This window comes from Bufo bufo, chromosome 1 (genome assembly GCF_905171765.1).
Source record: "Bufo bufo chromosome 1, aBufBuf1.1, whole genome shotgun sequence".
NCBI lineage: Eukaryota > Metazoa > Chordata > Amphibia > Anura > Bufonidae > Bufo > Bufo bufo.
Window position 1 is genome coordinate 194,943,956 of NC_053389.1, and position 27,422 is coordinate 194,971,377.

Consider the following 27,422-nt stretch of genomic DNA (forward strand, 5'->3'; position numbering starts at 1 on the left):
AAAAACAATGTAAGTCAATGGTGATTGATCCCTTTTTTTAGGAGCCTAAAAATCTGGATCTGCCACAGGCCTAAGAAAGAAAGCAGACCTTTACTCTGTCATCCAGCCCATATACACACCGGTACTACCCAACTGGTTCTCAAGAATGACAGACTTTAATGTGGGTCACCCACACATGGATGACTCAGGGCACCGTAGAGACAGCAGCGTATGCAATCAATTTTCACTGATTGATAGGAAATTGCAAGCCACCCCAAATTTGGCAGATATGCAATAAATTGCTCACAGATGTGAGCAAACCAACAGCTGCAGAATAAAAAAAAATAAAAAATAAAAAAAATTCCACAAGGAAGAGTTGTTGCAGGTCACGCCACCATTTGTTGCATTTGGCATGCTGTGGTTTCACAATGAATAAGGTGTTTTGCCACATATTTGCTGTAATTACGGCAAATAAAGTGACGTGACCACTATGTCTGAATATAAATGCTTTCTTCTGCTCTACAGTTAGATTAACATATAAATAATGAATACAAGTTCTGGGGTGCACAGCAATACAAGCAGTACCTAAGTTGTCCTGATGCTGGGAGAGTACCTTTTTTTTCCCAAAAAAAGACGGTTGTTCCACGGCCATTTTTTACTGATTTGTGAATAAGGCCTTAGGCTATGAAAGTTAGATCAGATTTTTGGCCCTCCCACCGATAAGCTTACTAAAGAGACAGCATCCTCTTCATTGTTTACCAGGCACAGCTCCGCAGGGGTTGGACCCCTGCTGACCAGATATTGATGACCTGTCCTAAGGATAGCTCATCAGTATCAAAAAAAAAAAAAAAAAACAGACCCCTTTAATACCAGGCACAGCTACTACTAATAGTGTGGACCTCTGCCTGGTAAACAATGAAAGGGATGTATGCCCCCTTCAATCAGCTGATCGAGAATGCTTACAAAGGGCCAGCAAGTTTGCATTCTTGGAAAACCCCTTTAAGGGTTGCAAGTAAAAGGGCCTAAACCAGTGAGAGACCAATATAGGTTTTCACAAATAAGCTGAATTTTCATAAACATATATATACTGTACTTAAAGGGCTTCTGTCACCCCCCCAAAACTCATTTTTCATTCTTGGGCATATTAAAATCCTTATTGTACGACTATTCCCTATATAGGGCTCTTACCTTGTTCTGTGGCTTCGTTTCATAAAAAAAAATAAAAAATAAAAAAATCTAGCTTTTAAAATATGAAAATGACTTCACTACCAGCAAGTAGGGCGTCTACTTGCTGGTAGCCGCCGCATCCTCCTTTTAAAAAAAACGCCCCCTTCTCCAGTTGATTGACAGGGCCAGCGAGCGCTCTCCTCCTCCGGCTGGCCCTGTCTGCAATTCAAATCACGCGCCTGCGCCTTACGCGTCTTCATTCGGCGCAGGCGCTCTGAGAGAAGGACGCTTGCTTCCTCAGCACTTCCTCAGTGCGCCTGCGCCGATGACGTCTTCTCTTTCGGGTTTAAAGGAGACGTCATCGGCGCAGGCGCACTGAGGGAGTGCTGAGGAAGCGAGCGTCCTTCTCTCAGAGCGCCTGCGCCGAATGAAGACACGTAAGGCGCAGGCGCGGGATTTGAAATGCTGACAGGGCCAACCAGAGGAGGAGAGCGCTCGCTGGCCCTGTCAATCAACTGGAGGAGGGGGAGTTTTTTTAAAAGGAGGATGCGGCGGCTACCAGCAAGTAGACGCCCTACTTGCTGGTAGTGAAGTCATTTGCATATTTTAAAAGCTTGATTTTTTATGAAACGAAGCCACAGAACAAGGCAAGAGCCCTATATATTGAATAGTCGTACAATAAGGATTTTAATATGCCCAAAAATGAAAAATGAGTTTTGGGGGGTGACAGAAGCCCTTTCAGGATTTCTAAAAATGAAATACCAGCATACACTAAAATACACATCAACAGCATCCAACATTTTTCTATTTCAGAAATGAATATAAATTGAAGAAATGAAATACTTGGAATAAAATAAAGTTAAAAAAAAAGCGTAGTTGCTGGAAAATAACCCCGAGATTACTACACACCATAAATCCCAGGAAATAAATGTATTTTATGATTGCGTTATAACTATTCATTGCCGGTGCTTTATTGTCTTTTTGATTGGTACATTTCTAGAGCGAGACCTTAAAGCGATAAACAAAATAAAGCGAAAATGAAGAAATAAGAATATATACAGTAAAGTGTATATATGTATATTTAGGTGGTACTACTACCAACATAGCTGTACACGGTAAGCCAAACTTGTGTTTCTGACACGAATAGGTCAGGTTTAATAATTAGTAATACCAAATTTACTGCAGTAAAATAGTGATGCTTTTCAGCAGCATCATGCAAATAATTCAGCTTAATTTACTGGAATACAATTTCTGAACAAAAAACTTCTGTAAACTGTAAATATCCTTCTGGTTCTAAGATGACTGTCGGAATGCCCAGTGGTTATAAAGGAATAGGTTCGGCCAACAGTCTAAGGCTACTTTCACACTAGCGTTCGGAGCGGGTCCGTCTGATGTTTCATCAGACGGATCCGCTCCTATAATGCAGACGTTTGCATCCGTTCAGAACGGATCCGTCTGCATTATAACTTAGAAAAATTTCTAAGCGTGAAAGTAGCCTGAGCGGATCCGTCCAGACTTTACATTGAAAGTCAATGGAGGCGGATCCGTTTGAAGATTGAGCCATATTGTGTCATCTTCAAACGGATCCGTCCCTATTGACTTACATTGTAAGTCTGGACGGATCCGCTCGCCTCCGCACGGCCAAGCAGCGTTCAGGTGTCCGCTCACTGAGCGGAGGCTGAGCGCTGGCAGGCGGATGCATTCTCAGTGGATCCGCCTCCACTGAGAATGCATTACAGCCGGACGGCTGCGTTCAGGGCCGCTCGTGAGCCCCTTCAAACTGAGCTCACGAGCGGACACCCGAACGCAGGTGTGAAAGTAGCCTAATGTGTATGGGGAGCTCCTGACTCTCTTTGACAGATGATGTCAGGGGAGAGAAGGATCGGCAAATTGAATATTTTCTGTCAAAAATTATTATTTTTTCTCTTGGAAAAAAAAGCAACCCTGGCAGCAGCTTACATCTTGCTGCTTCAACGTCCTATTGATCACTGATTTTTGATAAATAGAATATAATATGATTTCTAAACTTTCCTAAACTCCTATAAAAGTAAACATTCAAGTTCTGTATTTAATTAATTATATATATTAATATTTAACTTTTTATTTTAAAGCTAGGGTCAAAATAAGAGTCAGTTTTGGGTGGAGTTGGTAAAAATGTGCTGAATCCAAAGCCCTGACTACTACTACAATCATTGCAGCAGAGATATATCACACTTCATAAAACTTTTACCACAAAAGCCACCACCCTAAAAAAATTTAAAAAAATATAATAATCTAACAGATTGTTAGATTGTGAGCAGCACCTTATAGCCAGAAGTCTCACCAAGCATAGTTATGTAGACGTCCTTAGTATACAGCACCGTATTCTCACATTCCTATTTAGGAAGTACAGAATGGGCCTTCTTCTATGGGTTCTGTATTGCTGCTCCTTAAAACTAGAACAGAGGTGCAATCAGAAGTCTCAATAACACCTGTACAAGCGTCATAGAGGCCACTTTGCTCTTTAAAAAAGTTTCTCTACTCATGAGACTTTCTTTCGTCTGGAGCACTGTATCAGTGCAGTCTGTCTAGTCTCTCATGCCCACACCATGAACTCGGTGGATGGCAGGACCTGAACAGAGCTTACAGGCTGCGCTGATACAGCGCTCTAGACCATCTCAGGAGCCCAGCACTGGCTGAAGGTGGGCTCCTGCTGTAATGGCTGGCATTGGAAAAAACTCTGAATTTGGCCTCAACTCCCTAGATACTACAGTCTATAGCAACTGCGGCATCTAAGCAGTTGAAGTGACAGGGCTCCCTCTGCCACCATCGGCCATGGAAGCTGGAGGTCCAACAACGGCCTCTAGGCCTGCCATGACTGTGTGTCTATTAGGTTGTGCAGCAGACACAGCCTAATAGTCTATATTGCATTAATGCATTGGTATACAATAGGCCTGCACGATATATCGCCAAAGCAATCGTATTGTGATAATCGACGATTGCGATATGGCCGACCTAAAAATGCTGCGATTACCTACAATGATACATGGCCGCCACACATCGCGGGCAGCGGGTGTATCAACAGAGAGAGAAGGGGGGGCGGGGGGCTGGCATCTGGATTAGGAATGAAAGCAGGGACCGGTGCAGTCCCTGTATTCTAATGCACCGGCCCCGCTCACTGTAGTATAATCTTATCTAACCTGCATTAACATATAATAATCATGTGTAATCCATCTGTATTACTTACAACATTAAGTTCCGTAGCAGAGAGGAGGGAGGAGGCAGGACAGGAGGGCGGCACGTCACTCACCTGCGCCGCCCAATTTATGAATGGGGCAGGCGGCGTGGGCGCATGACATAGTTAGTTACGCGCCACCCGCCCTCCTGGCCTGCCTCCTCCCTCCTCTCTGCTACGGAACTTGTTGTAAGTAATACAGCTGGATTACACATGCTTATTATATTTTAACAATGCCTATCGGTTAGATAAGATTATACAACAGTGAGCGTGGTCGGTGCATTAGAATACAGGGACTGCACCGGTCCCGGCTGCCATTCCTGATCCAGATGTCGACCCCCAGCCCCTGTATTGGGGGTTATTCACACTGCAGGGACACTGCTATGAGGGGTGGGAAATCTGTGGATAGCACATAGCATAAGATGCTATATATGTGTCATCCTCAGATTCCCCCCATAGCAGTGCCATCCACCAGATCCCCCATAACAGTGCCATCCACAGATCCTCCCCATAACCGTGCCATCCACAGATCCCCCCCATAACCGTGCCATCCACACATCACCCCCCATAACAGTGCCATCCACAGATCCCCTCCATAACAGTGCCATCCACAGCAAAAAGACCTCTAGCACAATTCCCTTAAAATATTGCATTGCATATCGTTATCGCAATTTTTAGGGCCCTAATCGCAATCGCACAAAATTCCCATATCGTGCAGCCCTAGTATACAAGGTATACCAGTGCATTATAAAAACAATGAAAAGTGCCTTTATTTTGTTAAAGTGGTAAAACATTATTTAACCCGCCCCTTGAACAACGTAACATATATGGATTTTTTTCCTATTTACCCGCCGCCCCAAAAATATAATAAATAGTCAATAAGTCTCATGTACTTAAAAAGAACACAAAAAAAACACATCTGCTCAAAAACAAACAAGTTCTGGCTCTTGGAATGCAGTGCCATAAAAAGACCAGCTATTATTGTGCAAAACTGGCAAAAAAAAAAAAAAAAAGGAGATATAACTATATGTATTTGGTATCACCGTAATTGTACTGACCCACATGAATGGGCATGTTAGGCTACTTTCACATTAGCGTTTTTCTTTTCCGGCATAGAGTTCCGTCACAGGGGCTCTATACCGGAAAAGAACTGATCAGGCATATCCCCATGCATTCTGAATGGAGAGCAATCCGTTCAGAATGCATCAGGATGTCTTCAGTTCAGTCATTTTGACTGATCAGGCAAAAGATAAAACCGTAGCATGCTACGGTTTTATCTCCGGTGAAAAAAACTGAAGGCAGTGTGATCAGTCCTTCCGGCCTGCGCATGCGCAGTCTGGTAAAAATGCGAAAAAAGATACAAGACGGATCCGTCTGTCCGCATGACAAGCGGAGAAACGGATCCGTTCTTGCAATTCATTTGTGAGACAGATCCACATCCAGATCAGTCTCAAAAATGCTTTCAGTCACAGCCAGATCGGTGGATCTGTCAGCCGGATCACACTGCCGCAAGTGTGAAAGTAGCCTTACATAGCACAGTGAAGGTCGTAAATAAAAAGTGGAAAAAAGAAAACACTATGGCAAAAAAGGTAATAAATGTTAATAAGTTATATGGACTCCAAAATGTCACTGAAAAATGCAAAGTTATGGCCAAAAAAAAAAAAAGCACTCATTCGTTGAAAATACTCCTCAAAAATGATAAGATAAGTATACTTACTCTTCTGGTAAAAAATGTAGTGTGACGTCTGGGTACAAAGTTGGTAAATGAGGGACCTGCCTAAAATAATAATAAATCATTTTGAAGATTAATAAAAATGACTTCAGTAGCTGGTAATCTGAAATTAATGTAAGAGAAGGTCATATGACCTTGATCAAACTAATTCATGTCCAAGGCCTCAACTGAAAGGGTATGGCAACATGTGGCTGTGGAAAATTCACACATAACCTGACATATGGTGTGGGTTTTAAAGAGGCCCCGTCACCAGGATCAACCCTATTAAGCCAGGCATAAAGCCTGGTAGGGTTGATCTAGCTGAATACAACAATACCTGTGTTTTCATTCTAGTAGCGGATGTTGTGGAGAAACTTTGACTTTTATTCGTATGCAAATGAGCCATTGGAGCACCAAGAGATGGGCTTATGCGTTTTGAACACCGCTCCAGCGATGCCCCTGGTGCTGACTATAGATGCCTCCAGCACTCCAAACACGGCCCCTCCCCTTATACTGACAATGCTAGACCTCACGTCTAGAGCTGGGTTTTCGCACCCACGCACCCAGTCTTCTGCTGCTTGCCAAGCACAGATGATGTTCATTGCGTACACGCCGTTGACGTCATTCCACCTGTAAGTGGCAGTGCCGTTGGTTTCATCTGCAGTTGCCTCCACTTCTGAGTGCAATGATGTCAACAGAGCGTAGGCACTAATCATCTTCGCTGCTCAGCGAGCAGCACAAGACAGGGTGCGCGCGCGAACTAGTGCGCAGGTGAAGGAGCTCTATGAAGTCTAGTGCTGTCAATCTAAGGACAGAGGGGTACGTTTGGACCACTGGACGTGTCTCTAGTCAGCAACCAGGGGCATCGCTGGAGTAGTGCTCAGACCACCTAAGCCTGCATCTTGGTGCTCCAATGGCTCAATTTTGCAGAAGAATAAAAGCCGTTTTACTCAGCTAGATCAACCCTACCAGACTATAGGCCTGGTTTAATAGGGTTGATCCTTTAAATCTGCAGCATGTCAATTTATGTGGTGGAATATGCAGGGAAATCACAGCATTAAACTACATGCACACGACCGTATGTGTTTTGCGGTCCGCAAAAAAATAAAATAAATTAATGACATCTGTATGCCATCCTTTTTTGGGGGGGATCCATTGAAACAATGCCTAAAACGGACAAGAATAGGACATGTTATATTTATTTTTGCAGGGCTACGGACATACAGATGCAGATATGAAATGAATGGAAAAAAACAAAAAACGGATCGAACACGGAAACAAAATACGTTTGTGTGCATGAGGCCTTACCGTAAAGAATAATGGTGCTCTAAATCATGGTGGATTTTCCGCACATAATTCTGTGACAAAATATCTACAGTATATCCACAAGGGGCGGAAATGTCCGTTGTGAATTTGCTGCTTTTTCGCATCAAAAACCGCATATGCTACATTGCAAAGGGTGACAGCATAAATTGACACGCTGTGTATTTTTTTCACAACATGTGGCGATTTTTTACAATCTCAAGCTGGTATTGTAAAACGCTGCGAATCTGCCGCACACAAAGCCACAGTCTACTCACTACATGTCAACATAAGGGGTACAGTCACACATAGCAACTTTCTATTGTGGATTGCACCATGTTTCCGCAGTGCGGATTTCACCCTATACATTACGTGGAAAATCCGCAGCATATATTGACATCTCAGTTGATGCTGGAGATTTTTTTCGCAGTGTGTGGATGAGATTTTGTAAAATCTCCGTTGCTACTGTAAAATGCTGCAGAATTGCTACATGAAAATATGTGGACGACACTTGCAGGCCGCATGTACATGGTAGTGTATTTTATGCAGATTTTCCACAAGGATTTCCTAATGTTGCAATAAATCTGCACGAAAATTTGTATGTGTGGGTCCACAAAGAAAATACACAAATAAATGACATGCCGCGGGAATAAACATCTGCGCCGCAGCTCAGTTTCCACGTAGAAAAGTTCTCCACTGTGAGACTTTGTGCGTAGCTGGTACTGAACTAAGCTTCAAATCAATGTGTAATACTCAACATGTACAAGTACCCTTAGGGTAAAACCAGGAAATTTACTAAGGCCACGTTAAAAGGGTTTTCCCACAAAAAATATTCTGCAATTTTCAAACTTGCACCTGGATCGGAGTACTTTCTTTAAAGCGAACCTTTCACCTAATAAACTATCAAAAGTACCTTATAGATCATCCTCATTGTGTTAGCACACGGTCTTGTCCCGCTTTTCTGTCATGTATATGCATGGAAAAATCGCCTTATAAAGTACTCTACTCCAGCTCCACAAGTCACGGTAGAAGTCAAGGGCTTAGCCCTTCCCTCACTCCAGGCTGTAACTCCCCTGCCCTAACCCCGCCTCTATGCAGTCTAATTGACACCCGGCTCAGTCGCCGGGACCGCGCTTGTACAGGCGGCACATGCGCCGTCGGACTCCAGCACGATCCTGTAACTGAATCGCGCATGCGCCGTCCCCAATGCATGCCTGTCCTCTTCCTCACGCACGATTCAGTTACAGGATCGCGCTTGAGTCCGACGGCGCATGCGCCGCCTGTACAAGCGCGGTCCCGCGACTGAGCCAGGTGTCAATTAGACTGCATAGAGGCGGGGTTAGGGCAGGGGAGTTACAGCCTGGAGTGAGGGAAGGGCTACCCCCTTGACTTCTACCGTGACTTGTGGAGCTGGAGTAGAGTACTTTATAAGGCGATTTTTCCATGCATATACATGACAGAAAAGCGGGACAAGACCGTGTGTTAACACAATGAGGATGATCTATAAGGTACTTTTGATAGTTTATTAAGTGAAATCCAGGTGAAAGGTTCGCTTTAATTGCATGTAATTCACTTTTTTTTCTTTTTTTTTTTTTATAGCCATAGAACATATTTGTATAGCACCACGTGTTTGTTCTTTTTCTTATTTCTCCCTCCATCTCCGCACATGCTCATTTCTATCCTTCAAATGCCTCCTGAGATTTGATAGGGAGAGAGCTGCAGCAGAAAGGACACGCCCCATGAGCTGTCAGCTTGATATTAGGCTACTTTCACACTGGCGTTTCTGGGTCCGCTTCTGAGATCCGTTTCAGGGATCTCACAAGCGGCCCAAAACGAATCAGTTCAGCCCCAATGCATTCTGAATGGATAAGGATCCGTTCAGAATGCATCAGTTTGGCTCCATTGCGCCTGTATTCCACTCTGGAAGCGGACACCAAAACGCTGCTTGACAATACAGTGCCAAAACGGATCCGTCCTGACTTACAATGTAAGTCAATGGGGACGGATCCGTTTTTTTTACTGACACAATATGGTGCAATTGAAAACGGATCCGTCCCCCATTGATTTTCAATGTAAGTCAGGACGGATCCCTTTTGACTTACAAGCGTTTGCAATATCGGTGCGGATCCGTCTGTGCAGATACAAGACAGATCCGCAACGAACGCAGGTGTGAAAGTAGCCTTAATCTAGCAGAAAATTGGAGCAATGAATGAGATCTCAGGATCCATCTGAGGTACAGGGCTGGTTCTAGCTTTGTTAGAAAGAGGTTGTCATGTACTATATCATATCATCGGATCCGCAAAACACTACTGACGTGTGAATGGACCCTTAAGACGGCAGATTAAAAAAATAGAATATTCTGATATTTTTTGAAAAATTCCCTTGGGAATCCACAGCTGATCCTCAGATTTGAACCATACATAGAAAGCCCATTCAATGGGGCTAATCTGAGGATGATAACCTGCTGCAGTTTCCATGCAGAATCCACTTCAGTAAGTGACATGTCACCTACTGAAAATCTGTGCCCACATGATAACCAATGGGCCGTGGAATACGCTTAATCTACGTGAACACTTGTCCAGATCTCAGGGGTATGACGGACCAGCAAACATTCCAGAATACTGAATGCCGGACTAATGCAACCATATCTGGAACCTGAACTAAAAGCTATATTTAACAGGCTCATGCTACATGTAATCAGTGACCGGGAGGGGACAAATGAAGTACATGCCGATTCCGTGTCCTTATCACAATGTTACATAGATATGGTTGTGTCAGCGGTTGCACAGGTTACTATTATCAGTGCTGGAATCACAGACAGGCCCATGTGCCTATATATCTGGCTGCGTCCGTGTATGCGTTTCCCATCGCTATTACACATACATACAGTAGGGAAGGGGGGGGGTTATTCACTCATTTGGCCTGAATACACAGCCAATCAAAGGTAACAGCTGGTAATCGGAACTGCAGTGTAATTCTGCTCCTGGCAATCAAGCTTGAGGCCTTGTGGTGCAGACAGGGAGGACGCAAGGACGTGACCCACACAGTCAAGGAACATTGCTGTTCTCCCACTGCCGTAAAGTGACTTCAGCAGCAAATTTTATCAAGTCTATTGGCAGGGAGAAAAAAAGGGTGCAAAACATATAAGAAAATGTAATACAAAAATATAAATATATTATATAATACAAGAATATAAATATATAATACAAATATAATAACCTAAAACATGCCTCAGTTACCAGTCAGGTATTTACTATATAACAAGTAGACGGCTGGCCCCCCCCCCCCCTCCACGTTTAACACGAGACAGATTTAGAATATTTTGGCTATATTATAAGCAGGTTTTTTCTACTCCCTATTTTCTACCATTTCCTCGTATTCTCGCTCACATCTGTCATCATCTCTCACATCCTCTTTGAAAACTCAAGCATGCGTGAATGGCATTATGTCACCAGAAATGCTGGCAGACATGACAAGAGGTGTGGCTTCTCATCGTGTGCAAAATTACTGAAGAAAAAAAAGAAGACACACACTTGCACATTAAGGGTCCATTCACACGTCCGTTGTTTCTTTCCTGATCTGTTCCGTTTTTTGCGGAACACATCTGGACCAGATCTGGACCCATTCATTTTCAATGGGTCCTAAAAAAAAAATCGGACAGCTTAATGTCTGATTTTTTTTCAGGACCCATTGAAAATGAATGGGTTTAGATCTGGTCCAGATGTGTTCCGCAAAAAACGGAACAGATCAGGAAAGAAACAACGGACGTGTAAATGGACCCTTAATACAGATTTATCACTCGAGGCCCTCCAGAAGGTTTACAGCGTCCACTTGGGCTCTCTTGGCCAGTCCCACCATAAACATGGAGCATGCGTTCACCACTGGATCTCTCCCCCAACATCTGCTGACAAGGGAAGTTGGGGGGCACATTAGACAACAGTCCCAAATATGCAGGGACTGTCCACAATTTTTAGAGACAGTCCCTGCAAATTCAGGCTGCCCCTACTGAAAATGGGTGTTAAAAAATGGGCATTCCCAGGGCTGGGGCTTACCTGCCTCAAATTCACCAATTGCTATGTTGACAAGTATGATTAGATGGGTGGCCAATCCTGCCATAACTGCTGGGTTCAGCCGACATACATCTAAGGCCTCATTCACACGACCGTATTTTTGGTATGCGTCTGATCCGCATTTTTTTTAACGGATTTGACACAGACCCACTCACTTGTACGGGGACACAAAAAAAAGTTGAAAGCACACCGTGCGCTGTCCGTATCCTTATGTCTGTCAAAGAAAGAACATGTTCTACTCTTGTCCATTTCGTGGAAAAGTGCAGGATGCACACGGCCGGTATCCATATTGGGCAGACCCGGCAGCATGTAGTATTAAAATCCCATATGCCCGGACCTTCAACCCACATTTCAAAAGCTGGGAACCCGCTCATGGCAATAAAAGTATAAAGCTAGTTAATAAATGTATGCATGGATTACCGGCAGATCCACAGATTTCTGCATGATACGATGGGGCTTTTCCCTATGAAATCCTCAATGCTACTTAGTATCCCAATCTGCACACACAAAAATAATCTTGTACTCCGTTCACACTGCATGTGACACTGCTGTGAATCCTATGTCTCAGAGCTGGCACACTGTATTACGCACGACAGTCCAGGGACTGAGGCCTGCAGTCTATTTGCTGTGAATACTTCTTGAAGAAAGACCCATCCTCCATAAATGTGTGTGACAGCCTCTTCCTCCAGCAATCGGGAAGTGCCTGCACATCAGGCCAGAGCGGAGCTCCAGCCAGCAGATCCATAACCTGCCTTTCTCATGGTATTAGTCTTAATTAGTCTTTGTGTCAAGAGCGCTCTTCTTCTTCACTTTCAGATAATTAATGCTGAAAATGAAAGCTGCGGCTGGAGACAAAATTCAACCAGATGTCTCACGCTTAGATCTGAAACACTTAAGTTCGCTTCTCACCTTCTACAAGGTGGTCCTCATCTCCAGGGATGTCTACCCTCGTTAATGTAGTCATTTTACCCTACGTCTCCAGTATTAACAAGTAATCAGCCAGGAGCCTGGAAAAGCTGGGTTACTAAGCAGTGGGAAAGTTATAATGGTAACGTTCATATACATACAAAAAGCTGTGTACACATAGTACACCAAATATTAGACCCTGGGATGAAAGTCCCTGCCCCCAGGTTACTTAAAGGTTGAGTTCAAATCCGAGCAAGAGATAACGTGATTATCATCTAAATCCTGTAATATCTGTACTGGATATGAGCGTTCAGGGTGCCTCTTAGGGATAATGCAAATAACCTCCTTATAGAAGCAAATCAGGAAGCAGTTAAAGTGATAATAATGGGAAGAATAAAGACAACTTAAAGGGCATCTGTCAGCAGATCTGAAACTGGCTGATTTGTTGAAAAATGATGTTTTAATATATGTAAATGAGCCTATGGGAGCAACGGGGGCGTTGCCATTACACCTAAAGGCTCTGCTTTCTCTGTAACTGGCCCGCCCTCTTCAGTTTGATTGACAGGACCAGGTGTGATCACGTTTACACTCTCTGGCCCTATAAATTAAAGTTTAGTAAAGGAGACAGAAGGAGATGCCGGGCATCGCGATTAAGTGGACTAAGGTTAGTTAAATTATTTTTACTTTTTTTTTTAACCCCTCCAGCGCTATTTTACTATGCATTCTGTATTCAGAATGCTATTATTTTCCCTTATAACCATGTTATAAGGGAAAATAATAATGATCGGGTCTCCATCCCGATCGTCTCCTAGCAACCGTGCGTGAAAATTGCATCGCATCCGCACTTGCTTGCGGATGCTTGCGATTTTCACGCAACCCCATTCACTTCTATGGGGCCTGCGTTGCGTGAAAAACGCAGAATATGTAAATGAGCCTATGGGAGCAACGGGGGCGTTGCCATTACACCTAAAGGCTCTGCTTTCTCTGTAACTGGCCCGCCCTCTTCAGTTTGATTGACAGGACCAGGTGTGATCACGTTTACACTCTCTGGCCCTATAAATTAAAGTTGCAGAGAGAGAGAGAGCAGATCCTCTAAGTGTAATGGCAACGCCCCCGTTGCTCCATAAGGCTTATTTGCCTATATTAAAACTTGACTTTTCTCAGCAATGTGGGCACATATGAACATGGGACCAACACAGATGTCTTCAGCTGCCAAGTGCACATGTAACAGGTCAGCCAGTTTCATAGGTACAGATCTGCTGACGGATGCCCTTTAAAGGGGGCTTCCCATTTTCTAAGCAGGTATGTAACTGGCTGCAGTAGATTTTAGGCTATACACGTTGGATAATAATTGTTGGCCTTTCTGCTGGAATCTGCAATATGAGAAGGCTGAATAGCCTGACGAAAAGTGGCTCTGTAGGTGAAAGGTTGAGTAACTATCAGGCACCTCTTATGTCACTTATTATAGATGTGTGTGGGAGTAATAGGATCAACAGTGATAAATGGAACCCAACCAGTGCAGGTCCACATTTCTCCTAGTGACGCAGGATGAGAACGGCATCATCGGATTCTAAAGGTACCGAGCTATTCTCCCCCAGAACCTGCATGAGCCCTAATATACCAGGACGCCATGACAGAAAACGGCACATTTTCTTTCTCACAGATTTATGAAGGATGACAGTGCTGTGGCAGACTTTCAAGGCCAACTGTGGAGTTGCAGTAAAAACTGTCGCAGGTCTGCACACTGATGAGCCTCATTAAAGGGGTTATCCAATACTAAAAACTGCCCCCCCTTAGGGAATATACTTACTTCTGGTCCCCGCACACCGATGAAAACATCCAGTGTTGGGAAAGGGGGGGGGGGGGGGGAGCAGGCAGCCAATGGCAGGCGTGACGCATGGGACTAATCCTACGGATTTCTGCATGGAAACCGCATCAAGAAAGGTCATGTCACTTCAAATGCATGCAGAAAACATGACACAGGAGTATACAGCTCTGAATACAGGCAAAACTCTAGGTTTTACATGCATTCTAGGCGCAAGTGACATTTTTACTACGACCTCACCATTTTCCAAAAAGGGGTGGGCCTGACACATTTATCCTCTTATGCCATTTTTCTGGCGTAAAAGACGACTGAAAAGTATGGCTGCTCAGAGCTACCGTAGATTTCAGTCTAGGTCGGGAATCGTTAATCTCCGCCCCCCTAACTGTGGTGAAACTACGACTCCCAGCATGCACACTTGCTTAGCTGTTCTCAGAACTCCCACAGAAGGGAAAGGAGCATGCTGGGAGTTGCAGTTTCACAAGAGCTGGAGCCCTGCACCTCGGCACAAATTAAGCGCTTCCTCCAGCAGCGCAGGAGGTATCAAAGACCGATGTAAAACGCTGGTCTATGATAAATCTCCCCCAGCGTGTTTTACGTACTTTCACACTTGCGTTGTTTGATTCCGGCAGGCAGTTTCGTTGCCTGAACTGCCTGCCTGATTTTTTCTGACGGATCAGGCATTTTTCTGACTTATCAGGATTCTGATCAGTCTGAAAAATGCCTGGTCAGTCAGAAAAATGCATTGCAATACCGGATTCGTTTTTCCGGTGTCACCTGGCAAAACGGATCCGGTATTTATTTATTTTCACATTTTTAAAGGTCTGTGCATGCGCAGACCGGAATACCAGATCTGTTAATGCGGCAAGTGTTACGTTTTTTGGGACGGAGAAAAAGCACAGCATGCTGCGGTATTATCTCCGTCCTGAAAAGTCAAAAAGACTGAACTGAAGACATCCTGATGCATCCAAAACGGATTACTCTCCCTTCAGAATGCATTAGGATAAAACTGATCAGTTCTTTTCCGGTATTGAGCCCCTATGACGGAACTCTATGCCGGAAAAGAAAAATGCTAGTGTGAAAGTACCCTAATCCGTAACGACTGATAAAAGCATAGGGTGCAGTCAAACGGTGTAGCTGTGGTGTACCTGTATTTACTTTTAACTTAGTTTTTTAGCTGCTTGTGGTTTTTACAGGTGAAACATGTAAAATAAATAAAAACTGCAACCACAATGTCTGAATACATCCTTAAGCCTCATTCACACGTCAGTGTTTGGTCAGTGATTTCCATCAGCGATTGTGAGCCAAAACCAGGAGGGGAGCTACACAGACATAAGGTGTAAGGGAAAGATCTGCACCTGTTCTGTGTTTAGAGCCGCACCTGGTTTTGGCTCAAAAATCACTGATGGAAATAACTGACCGAACACTGATGTGTGAATAAGGCATTACTTATTGTTAAGGGGCCCTTTTAACAAGCAGATCAAAGTGTGTCCACCTGCTGGGGCCCCCAGTGATTGGCTATAATCTGTGTGGAAACCTGGCCAATGTAAAGGGGGAGTATTAATCACTAATATTTATGCAAATATCAATAATTAATATTCATAAATGAGAGGAGCCGTCTATTAATGACTCCGCCCATTTATGCCTTTATATACCAATAATACACAATACCTTCGCTATGCTTTACACTAATCACTACGCTAACTGCAACTGCATGCTCCCCCTAACACATTGTCAACTGAACCCACAGTTTTCACTGGACCAGCCAACAATAAAATGTGTATGGGCAACTCCTGACTTCCCCCAACCGGTGACATTACTACTACTTTGAATCTGACCGAGGACAACATCTGCATGGAGGTTGTATGTTCTCCTAAACGGCAAAGACATACTGATAGGGAGCTTAAGGCTGTATTACACCTGTTGATTTTTGGCAGATGATCGCTAACAAGCATTCATACGCTCATTCTTGCAGTGCAATACTGCCGACGATTTTGCCACGAACGAGCAAACGCTCATTCATCGAGCAATTGTGATTTTTAAGCACGCGTAAAAATCATTGTTTTCACTGCAGCAGATTGCACTGTCCAATTATGATCTGCTGCCAGCAAACCACTAGAAATCATGGGGACAGGCGATAGCGATTACTCTTCCCCATGCTGCGGAGGAGATCTCTGAATGTAATAGCAGCAATCTCCTCCGCTAGCCACCAGACGATTGGCGGGAAGGAACGCTTCCTTCCCGACAATCGCTTGCTCAATCGGCCTGTGTAAGGCCTTAGATTGTGAGCTCCTTTGCGGACAGTGAGTAACGATAATGTGTGTAAAGCACTGTGAAACGTTAGGTCTGTATAAGTGAGTAAAATAACAAAAAAATAGAATAAATGGGACAAAATAATTTTCTCACAATCCCAGGGATCTCAAGTCTCCTTGAAGTTCAGGGAGTCTCCCGCTAGCGGCTCCCTGACACCCGCATGTGAGACAATATATCACATGTGAGACAATATATCCCGGAAAGGTTTACTGATAGCAGAGCAGAGATAAGAGAAGTGACAGGGGACAGAGTTTAGATTACAGGTTGAATTAACCCTTTAGGGTCAAATTGGCTTCTCAAGGAGATATATATGTTAAAGGCATCCCTCCTTCTGTCTCATTCAGTAGCTCTAGAACTATTGAGAGAGATTCATTTTTTTAAAAACATTTACACATTTAACCCTCCATTTTAATTATATTATTTACCCCAGTGTTAAATACCACCCCCCGGCTGAGCCTGTGCGCACGCGCGGGTTCTCAAAGCGGGAGGAGGGGGGGGGAGGGAGGGAGAGGCGGCACTGAGGAGTAGAAGGCGGCGATGCGTGTGGCCGGGCACCATGCATCCACAGACCTCCCCTGCTTGGGCACCTTAATTCAATGATTGACAGGTTAGTAAAACCTGTTTTTCCGCTGAATAAAGCCACAAATAGCTTTTATAAGACCACCTTAGAAATCAGAATGCTGCCTGGACATGAGGAGATGTTTAGCTCACAGGACTTATAGGTGGTGACAGAATCCCTTTAATCATATACATAAATATGATAATTTGGGGCAGGGTAATGAGCCCAGTCCTCCACACCATAGAGCAAAGTGTGCAGATACTGCATATGTCTGGGAAATGTAATAAAAAGTTTGTGAAAGAAAAAAAAAAGAAAGAAAACCTCCCTGAAATGAGAAGTGCACCTCCCTGAAATGAGTTTTTGCAGGTTGGGATGTCTGCAATCCCTTTTGCTCTTATTGGAGATAAGCCATAGCCAGAAGTGTCGGGCTGTGTCCCCCCCCCTCACCCCCCCTCTAGACTCATTGAAAACACCTACACTCTCGGCAGAATCAAACATGTAGACATATGGGGGAGTCAGGAGAGAGCAGTCAGACGTTCAGGTGAAAGATACACCCTCAGTATGTGTAGTGCCACCGCAGACACATTGCCCATTGAAATCAATAGTTTGTGTAATACAGTCATCCAGAAGGAGAGATTTCTTTTGTGACCACTGTCTAATCTGGCTATGAGATGAGGCACCTCCCTAATAATGTATATGCAAATGGATTCTCTAAACTGGACATATTTAGGGCAAGATCTGAATCTGTTACCACTAACAGATGGAGTAGGAGTACGCAGAGCGATTTATACCGCAGTGCCACAGGGGGCACAAATAGGGCGTCATACCCGACCTGCAGACATATAATTCTACATCTGCTTCCAACGAAAAGACCCTGACTGTAATTAGCAATGATTTATCTGTAATACAGGGAGTGGGCAGTGCATGGCTTCCAGTGAAATTGGATCTTGGGGGCCACAGCACAGGAGGGATAGAGACACCTGTTACATGTGCCTGCCAGAAACCATTGCAAATCCTTCAGCTACCAGATCCACTCGCAAAGCAAAGGCGTTAGGTCACGATGCTGGGTTGCTGGCCAAAAAACTCAGGGATTCTGTGGTGGCCCCCGAGTTACACACCTGTTCTGACCCCCCCCCCCCCCCCCCTCTTGTGGGGTAACCTGTAACTTAAAGGGAATATGTAGTATTTCAACAACATGAGTCCTACCGATAGTGTGTAAGTAACCTTGAATGGAAAGAGGGACTCAAAGGATGAAACCCGGTGTCATGCGCGGCCCCCTCAGGCCTGTACGAAGAATAATACCGTATCACTTTCAAATGTAGTGTTCCTTTAAATTGTTACCTTAGGGAACTGCAATACCAGCAATTCTCTAATAATCAGGTGTTACTGAGAACACAGCACGCGCGTGATATTTTGGTCTGGAATCCAACATGACAAGAATACACGGGCCATCAATCAAACATTAAAAGGCAGGAAAAGGGGTGCGGCAAGCTCGACTTCAACCGAGAAAGCCGCTTCCCCCTTGACTTAATACCGCCAGGAGATCAGACAGCAAGAAGAAAACCAACTTTAGAATCATGCTAAAGATTTCCGTGAGGTAATGCTGGCGGTTTCCTTTAAATCTGCAGAATGTCAATTTATAATGCAGATTTCTGCCAGGGATTTAACCCCCTTACAATGCAGAGGGTGAAATATGCAATAAATTCGCAGCAAATCCTAATGACATTTAGGCCTCATGCAAACAACAGCATTTTCGGTCCGCGTCCAATCCGCATATTTTTGCGGATCGCACGTGGACCCATTCATTTCCATGGAGCCACTTAAATGCGGACAGCACACAGATTTCATCATTTATAAAACATGTCCTATCCCTGTCGGCTTTGAGGACAAGAATTGGCATTCCTACAAAGTTGCGGCCTGCATACGGACAGTACCTGTATTTTACAGATCCGCGGTTTGTGGCTCGCAAAATGAATATGGTGGTGTGCATGGGCTTCATGCTTATGCGTATTTTGCCACAGATCTGTTGGAAAATCCAAGTTGGAAGAAAAAAAAACTAAAGGGGGTCATTTATCAAACTGGTGTGAAGTAGAACTGGATTAGTTGCCCATAGCAACCAATCAGATTCCACCTTTCATTTTTGGAAAATGAAAGGTGGAATCTGATTGGTTGCTATGGGCAACTAATCCAATTCTACTTCACACCAGTTTAATAAATCTCCCCCCCAAGTGTCCATGAGATTTGTCTAATCTAATACTGGTACTGTATTACACTGCGGGTTTGTCTGCACAAGAATCCTCAACCTGTGCAGGTACCTGAACATGATGCGGATTACATCCAGAAAACTGCAGCGTAAGACAGCACCAGCAAAGTGTATTATATCAGACAAATCTCCTGTACGGTTTGCTTTTTCCTTAGGTGCGAAAATTGACATGTTGTGCGGATTTAAAAATTTTCCCCATAGGCTTCAAGAGGGTTGTTAACATAAAAAGAAAACCCCCACAAAAATCCACACCCAAACCCCATAAAACCACAATAACCAGTGCAAGTTTTTGTGTTGTGACACGTTAGTGCGGGTGAACGCACATAAGATCCCCACAAATTTCCGTACGTTTTTGCACCATATCCGCAATTTCTCAAAGTGGTTTTTGGTGGGGATTTAATGCAGTTCTGACGCAGATCTCACCAGTCATTGGAAAAGGGTGAAATCCGCAGCTAAAACCACAAACATAATTGGAATCCATGCAGCAGGTAAATTTCCACACAGAAAAAAGTCAGCAAACTGTACCTGAGATTCTCATACCCTCTGCTGGTACCGTACTAGAGAACGTATTCCGCAACATGTGCAGGTGGCCTAAGGCCTAGTTCACACGAAAGTTTTTTTTGCGAGTGTACGGGCTGTTTTTTTGTGGTCCGTATATGGAACCATTCATTTCAATGGTTCCGTTTTTCAGTTTTTCCGTTCCGTTGAAAGATAGAACATGTCCTATTATTGCCCGCAAATCACGTTCCGTGGCTCCATTCAAGTCAATGGGTCCGCAAAAAAAAACGGAACACATACGGAAATGCATCCGTATGTCTTCCGTATCCGTTCCGTTTTTGCTGAACCATCTATTGAAAATGTTATGCCCAGCCCAATTTTTTCTATGTAACTACTGTATACTGTACATGGCATACAGAAAAACGGAACGGGAAAAACAGAAACACAACGGAACTCAAAAACGGAACAACGGATCCTTGAAAAACGGACCGCAAAAAACTATAAAAGCCATACGGTCGTGTGAACTAGGCTTAAGGGTGATTTCCCACATGCTGTGTGCAGCTTTTTACCAAAAGTAAAAATAAATTCAGGAAAGAAAAAGGGAAGCAGAATCATTTCTATCCACCTCACATCCCTTTTACAATGTAACAATTGAAAAAGAAAATTTACATTAAAAAAAAAAAAATGTTGCGGGGCATGGTACACCTGATATCCCTGTGTGACACAAGCAGACCTACCGGTATGCATTTCAATACAAGGAACCAGAGAGAAAAAATAAAATAAAAAATGTGATGCAAAAAACATGTACAACATTTTTTGCCAGTACAGGAATAGGTTTTATGAGCAACCATAAGGCAACCCACACAAACGGTTGACATCCTGGGCTCCGGCGGTGCTGTCTTTCTGGCTGTGGTATATCACATATTTGGAAAGAGCTACCATATAGCGCTTTGTCATAGATGAGCACCCTAGCTGCTCAAAAACCTCAGACTGCAGAGTGCAAAATAGCAGAATACTGACAGTCAAGCTCCAGTACTGCGACCTTCAGCAACCAGAAGACTCTACAAAAGCATCTTCCTTTCCACCTAAACACGTAACCACATACAGAACATACTTCTGGTCGGTAAAACCCGCATCGCTGGCCCTGCCCAGGAACTCAACCTTCACACAGGGACACCCAACAAATACTTTCCCACATAACTATTACTTTATGTGCAGGCAAGTTACTCCCTTACCGTACTCCTTATAACAAAATAATCAGTTGAATGGATGGAACTTGAACTATAAAACTAAGGGCTCATGCACACGGCTGTAGCAGTTTTTGCGGTCCACAAATTGTGGATCTGCAAAACACTGATCCTTGCTGCGTGCGTTGCGCATTTTGTGGATGGGAACATAGAACTGCCTATTTTGGTCCGCAAAAAGGACATACGGATGCGGAGAGCAAATTGTGTGCGACCCTATAGAAATGAACGGGTGCGCATCTGATACCCCCAAAAAATCAGGATCAGATGTGGTCCCGTTACACGGCCTGATGTCAGACCAATACAACTGTCAATCGACATTATACAAGACCGCTCGCGTGGCCTGATGCAAAGTGAACTACGATCCTTCATCCCCTATCCAGTATGAATATTGTCGGCAGCATGTCCCCTGTTTACACAAGGCAATGTACCGCTTTGAACAATGTGATCACGAGTCAATCAGTCATTTGTTTGTTGGGTGATCGGTAGCACATATACACAGGTCAATTATATATATATTGTAAGAAGGTACAAGGAATCATTGTGGACGACAGGTACGTGTCACCGAGGTTCCTGGCCTCGGTGGAGTAAGAGCCGGTTTTTATGTGTCAGCAGTAATTGCTGTTTGACACCTTAAAGGGCTTCTGTCACCCCCCCATTGTGCAATTTTCATTAGTAGACATTAGCTATTTGCTAATGTCAGCTGAGTGCAATCATACATGTCCTACCTTTGTCTGTGGCTTATTTCTTGTAAAAATATGCAATCATATGCAAATTTCTTCACTACCAGCAAGTTGGGCGTGTACTTGCTGGTAGACCGCCGCATCTGCCGCTTCTAGACACGCCCCATCTCCTCTTGATAGACAGGGCCAGCGAGCGCTCTCCTCCTCCCGCTGGCCCCGTCTGCTGCTGAATTCCCGCGCCGTAACGCAGATGCGGCGGCTACCAGCAAGTACACGCCCAACTTGCTGGTAGTGAAGAAATTTGCATATGATAAAAGTATGATTTTTACAAGAAATAAGCCACAGACAAAAAGGTAGGACATGTATGATTGCACTCAGCTGACATTAGCAAATAGCTAATGTCGGCTAATGAAAATTGCACAATGGGGGGGTGACAGAAGCCCTTTAATACTTAGTATGGCTGTATAGCTGATCCAGGACGGCTCTTAGTGGGAGTAGTCAAAGTGCTGGGTGGGTGACTACTCCCCATGTTCCATGCCGGGTTTTGCCAGGCCTAAAAAACAACCAGCACTGCCAGGTGAGGAGGATTACCTCAGTCTGACAGTGGAGTTTAGGAGGTGTGTGTGTGTGCGCTGGGATCTGAGGCTTGTGTCGTGCTGGAGGCCTGAGACCTGTCTGTAAGGAAAACAGGCCCCCTAAAAGCCTGCTATGGACTGCTGGAGGCAGAACTGCCAACAAGGTGATTTTTGTTTTTGCTTTATGTGTGAATAAACACGGAAGTTTGATTTAAGAACTGGTAATTTGCCTCCGTACTGCGTCCGCACACCCTGTCTACCAGAGCGAAGCCCCACAATATATGTGTGATTGGACCACCTATTGTGAACAATCCTCGTAATGGCCATTAGGCCACGTTTTTCGGTGTATATTATTGATACAACGTCCCACTTGTTCCATTCCACAGTTTCAGGACCAAAGTACAGAACGGAACCATATTACAGGCCAAGTCCACATTTTAGTGTTTATATCTGACCACAAACTGGAAACCCTGCAGTTACAAGTGAACTACTGGTTTTAATGGTTTATGTTGTCTTGGTCTTATCATAACAGATGCGTTATTAGGAGGCTGTAGTATAGCCATCTGGATACGGTCTCAGGCCTCGTTCACGTTTGTTTTCCACTGACGTGCGCTTTCCTACCCATTGATTTGAATATGCTTGTCCCCACATCAGTATTTTTTTTATCACAGAGACTTGCACTACTGTGGTCCATGATGCAGACCAAACACTTCCATTATAGTCTACAGTCCTGTGAAAAACCACAGACACAACCCTGATGGCATCCATGTTCTATCAGAGGCTTTTCTCCGACCATTAGACGCTCTGTACATTTTCTGGCGAATTTTCAGCTGAGCAGCAGAATACAGACAACACACAGGACAAAAGAAATGTACAAAAAAAATGGACACATGGACCAAAAAACAGATAAAAGACGAATGGATTTTCCACCGAACACAGAAATGTGAATGAGGCCTCAGGGCGATTTTCTACCTAAACTTTACAAACTCATGTCATCCAGTAAAGAAAAAAAACTACGGATATGTATAGAACACTATAGAGGAGGTAATAAGTACCCATGGGCACAGGAACAGAGGATCATTGAAAGTCTGTCACTTAAATTCAGAACGTCCTGGTAAGAGAAATCACTGTCCAAAAAATATCAATATTCATGTGAAAATTTATCATCAAAATTCTATAGAAACGCGAACCAAAGCAGCTACAGGAAGACAAACTTTATTTCCAACCAAAACTCTGGGAAACTCTGGTATAAAATATTATTTCCCAGCATAATGATTAATAAATCAATATATTTTTAACCAAGCTCTGTGCTAATTAGCAGTTTTGATATGTTTGGGTTGCTACTTAGCAACGGGGAGCATAGCCAGTGGGTGACACCCACCTCCACGCTCCAGTAGAGAACCAGAGGTGTCACTCATATTCAGCGGAAGGGCCGGTATCGCGTATTCATGCGCCCCACTTATGGTGCCAGCTGCCAAGGAGGAGGTAGATGCCAGCCAAGACCTAAATCTGCCTAGTTAAGCACGGATGCATCCCATACCGTATACTACATAATGACATTGATGTGCAGCTCAGGACAGGGACGGTTGGGTGACAGTCCCTGTGGAAGATGGCGCTGATAGACTGGTTTCAGGAATCTGGGTTACAATAACTAGCTAAAAAAAATATATATATATAATAATAAGGCTATGGATACATTGTGACGTGTCACGTAATACAAAAAAAGTGAGACTATTTTAAAACTAGGATTTGACTGTAAGAGCTTAGCCGTAACGCACGCGACTAACATTGAAGTCAATGGAGTAAAAGTCTTGTGCGAAATAAGACTTTCAACATAAAATCCAGCAGTGTTGGATTTTACGTGACTGTTGCGTCAGTGCATGTCGCACTACTGCCATACATTATACTAAATGTCGCACAACGCATGTCACAGTGTAGCCGTCCCCTGGAGGACATCCAATCATTGCTCCAGTACAAGACGTCACAAATAGGTGCATGGACACACAGCGCACGCAGGGCCTGTTCCAAGCCATAAAACAACAACAAAAGAGGACAATTCAAGGTCTTCCATTTACTAGCCAATTTTTATCTTGGGGGGTCAATACCCCTTAAATATTATATACAAGGAGGCGTGGCTTTAATGCGACCATTAAGTTTTACCTTCCCTCATTTACGAGCGTAGCCATATTCCACCCATAAGGGTCTTGTAATTAATTTTATTTAATTTTTTATAAAAAATTTGCATATTCAACACTACCAAAAATCTCTTCCATTAGCCGCCATTTAAAAATAAATGGAAACAAAATAAATTTAAAAAAAAAAAGGAATCTCGTTTTGTTTTTTTAGTCAGGATCATAGCCTGAACGTTTCCAGTTTTCCAGATATTTTAATAAACCCAACAAGGTGACTTTTTTATATAGATTTTTTTTTTAAACATTTTTAGTCCACAAAGCACCCTGGGCGTTGTGTCTATAGGGCATTGTCAGAAGCCAGGCATGGTAATGATTTTCACCGCAATGCCTTCCATCTTTTTTTTTTTTTTTTTTTTCTCCCCCTCCTGCAGATAAGCATCCAGCTTATGGTCAGAGAAAGCGACGCAGCTTTTCCCTTTCACAAAACCAAAGGGCACCATGAGAGGCTTCCATAGCAATTAATACTTAGTTATGAAGGGAGGGAACATGGCCACTCAGTCCCCTCCTCCTCAACACCTGGCCTTAGCATTGCATATGCAAAAATAAACAAACCCTGCAAAAATGTCTGACTGACCAAAAAGCATTGACAGACCCTCAATGAGAGCCCCCTGCTCACCCCCCACCCCTCACGGCTAATCAATCACCCAGACATCTACAAAAAATACTAAATTGCCCACAGACAATAGGGCTAATTAGCCCCACACTCCCACCACAAGCAATGGCATCTATGGGCACTCTATTATTTTTATTGCAATAAGCCCCCCTCTCTTTTTATTTTTTTTTGTTTCAAATGCCCCCCCGCCCCCATCCCCCAGCAGCAGAAAGAATGAGGCAAAATGGAAGGAAATCCCTTTGCTTGCAACGTGCTCCCTGCTGCAGACTGCAGGCCTGGAGCAGACAGGGCTGGATTCAGTCTTTTTTTTTCCCTCCCTCCCGCTCCTCTCTCTCTCTCTCTTTTGCAACCATCAAGGAATTTGCTGCGGGAGGGCGCCTCTTGTTCGCACTTGGAATGTCTGGGTGCAAATGGGGGGCACCCCGTAAAGTCCGAAAGTAAAAGAGGCGTCATACTAAAAAGGGGGGCCAGCTGTAAATATACAGCATTAGCCCAGGTTGGAGCAGCCATAACCAGGGCCGGAAAAATAATAAAATAAAAAAATCTGTGCAGTTCGCAAGCCGTGCATGCAGCAGGACGCGGCGCACACACATGCCCACCCAGCCCATGCATGTGCCCATGCCCACCACAGATCCCAGGCGATGTCCTACCTTGCCTTTGCCGTCCTTTCGTAACTCCATCCTGTACCAGCCCCCAGAGGATCTCCAAAGCCTGCGGTCGGATAATTTCTATCCATTAATTGACTTGTTGGATGTGAAGGGTTAGCTCCCTCGGCTAGCTCGCCCTCCTGGCTGGGGAATGGTCTCTGCTTCCTTTCTCTGTCTCTCTCTCTCTCTCCGGCTCCTGTGATCAACCAGCTACGGAAAAAAATCAAATATCAAAACCGGAGCTGGATTTGGGGTCCCCCTGTGGCAGGAGAGCTCCTAAGCCCCCTAGAAGGCTCGGCTGGCAAACCTTCCGTCTCTGGATTGTAAATGGATTTTGTTTTTTTTCTCATGGTGCAGCCATTTTTGCAGTCTCTCTATGTGTCTATTTCAGCTTCCCAGCATACATTTCAGTGAACTGTACAAAGGGGGAGGGGAGGAAGGCAGGAGGGAGAGAGAGAAGAAGGCAGGCAGACAGAGAGGCTAAGACTCCCCTCCTGCCACCACCACACAGAGCCAGGAGGAGGAGGAGGAGGAAGGGGGCTGAGACAGTCTAAAATTACACTACATCTGGGAACAGAGACAGTAAAGCACACTAGACACACAGAGGTGCCATCCCTGCCAGGGCAATGCCATCCCCGCCTCATACATCTGCCCCCTCTTCAGACACTAGATCGCACCCTATACAGCCCCAACTCTGGCGAATGATGCATTCATTGTCGCATTTTTTAGGTACAACCATGCCATATACTCAATATCGGGTCTGGAAATGACAGTGCCAGTCCTTACATCATAGAAGAAGTTTCTGATCGTCCCAGTAATATACACAGGATAACCCTCCTTATTTTTAGATCGTTATAGTATTTGGAGGGTCGCCTTCTCAGGACCCCCTCAGCGCGTTCCCCACAGATACATTGAATTCTATATGTATTCAGACATCCGTTTTTTTTTTTGTTCGTTTTTTTTTTCTTTTCTCCAGTGGACTATTGGTGGTCAGACAGAACGCGCCTATTCTATTTAATAGGTCCGTGAAAACCACAGAAGTGCCAGCCGTGTGTGGGCCGTGTTTTATTGATCTGCTGCAGAGAAAATTGTTAAAAATTGTGTAAATGAAAATGTATCTGTTTTTCACAGATGAAAAAAAACAAAACACTGAATTTGGACCGTTTCGAAGGCAAACAGAGTTTTTGTGTCCTCACCATGGATATGTGAATAAGGAGTAAAAGAATGTTCTGGTTCTAGAAAGTTATCCCCAATCTCATCAGATCGGTGGTGGTTCTACCCCCGCACAAGAACGAGAGCCCTGTACTCTATGGAGCCCCCCAGCAATGGACGGAGCTGCTGGTCTGAAAAGCGTGCCGGCGCTCCATTAATTTCTATGGGAGCGAAGGAGATAGACTAGCGCTGGGCTCTGATATCTCCGCCGCTCCCATAGAAATGGCGTGGTTGTGCGCCTTTCCAACCAGCCACTCCATCCATTTCAGTGGGCTCCATGGGTATGGGGCCCCCATTCTCATGGTCATGGGGGTTCAGTGGTAGGACATGTTTTAGGATTTGTTGGTCAGACGGATCCACAAAAACGCACGTGTGTGCATAGCCGCATAGAAATGATGAGTAAGTGCTCTATCTGCAGATGAAGAATACAGTTGAGTGCATGAGAATGACCC

At 44.2% G+C, this 27,422-nt stretch overlaps 1 protein-coding gene across 1 annotated transcript in view; it reads right to left on the reverse strand.

Annotated features, from left to right (window-relative positions):
• The window catches only part of PRR12 (proline rich 12), a 115,089-nt gene extending 88,903 nt beyond the window's left edge, over nucleotides 1-26,186 (reverse strand). Inside the window, exon 1 of the mRNA XM_040433967.1 lies at nucleotides 25,762-26,186. Within this exon, the coding sequence (XP_040289901.1) occupies nucleotides 25,762-25,847 (86 nt within the window). The 5' untranslated portion in view covers nucleotides 25,848-26,186. The remainder of the gene's footprint in view (nucleotides 1-25,761) is intronic.
• Nucleotides 26,187-27,422: the final 1,236 nt, after the last annotated feature.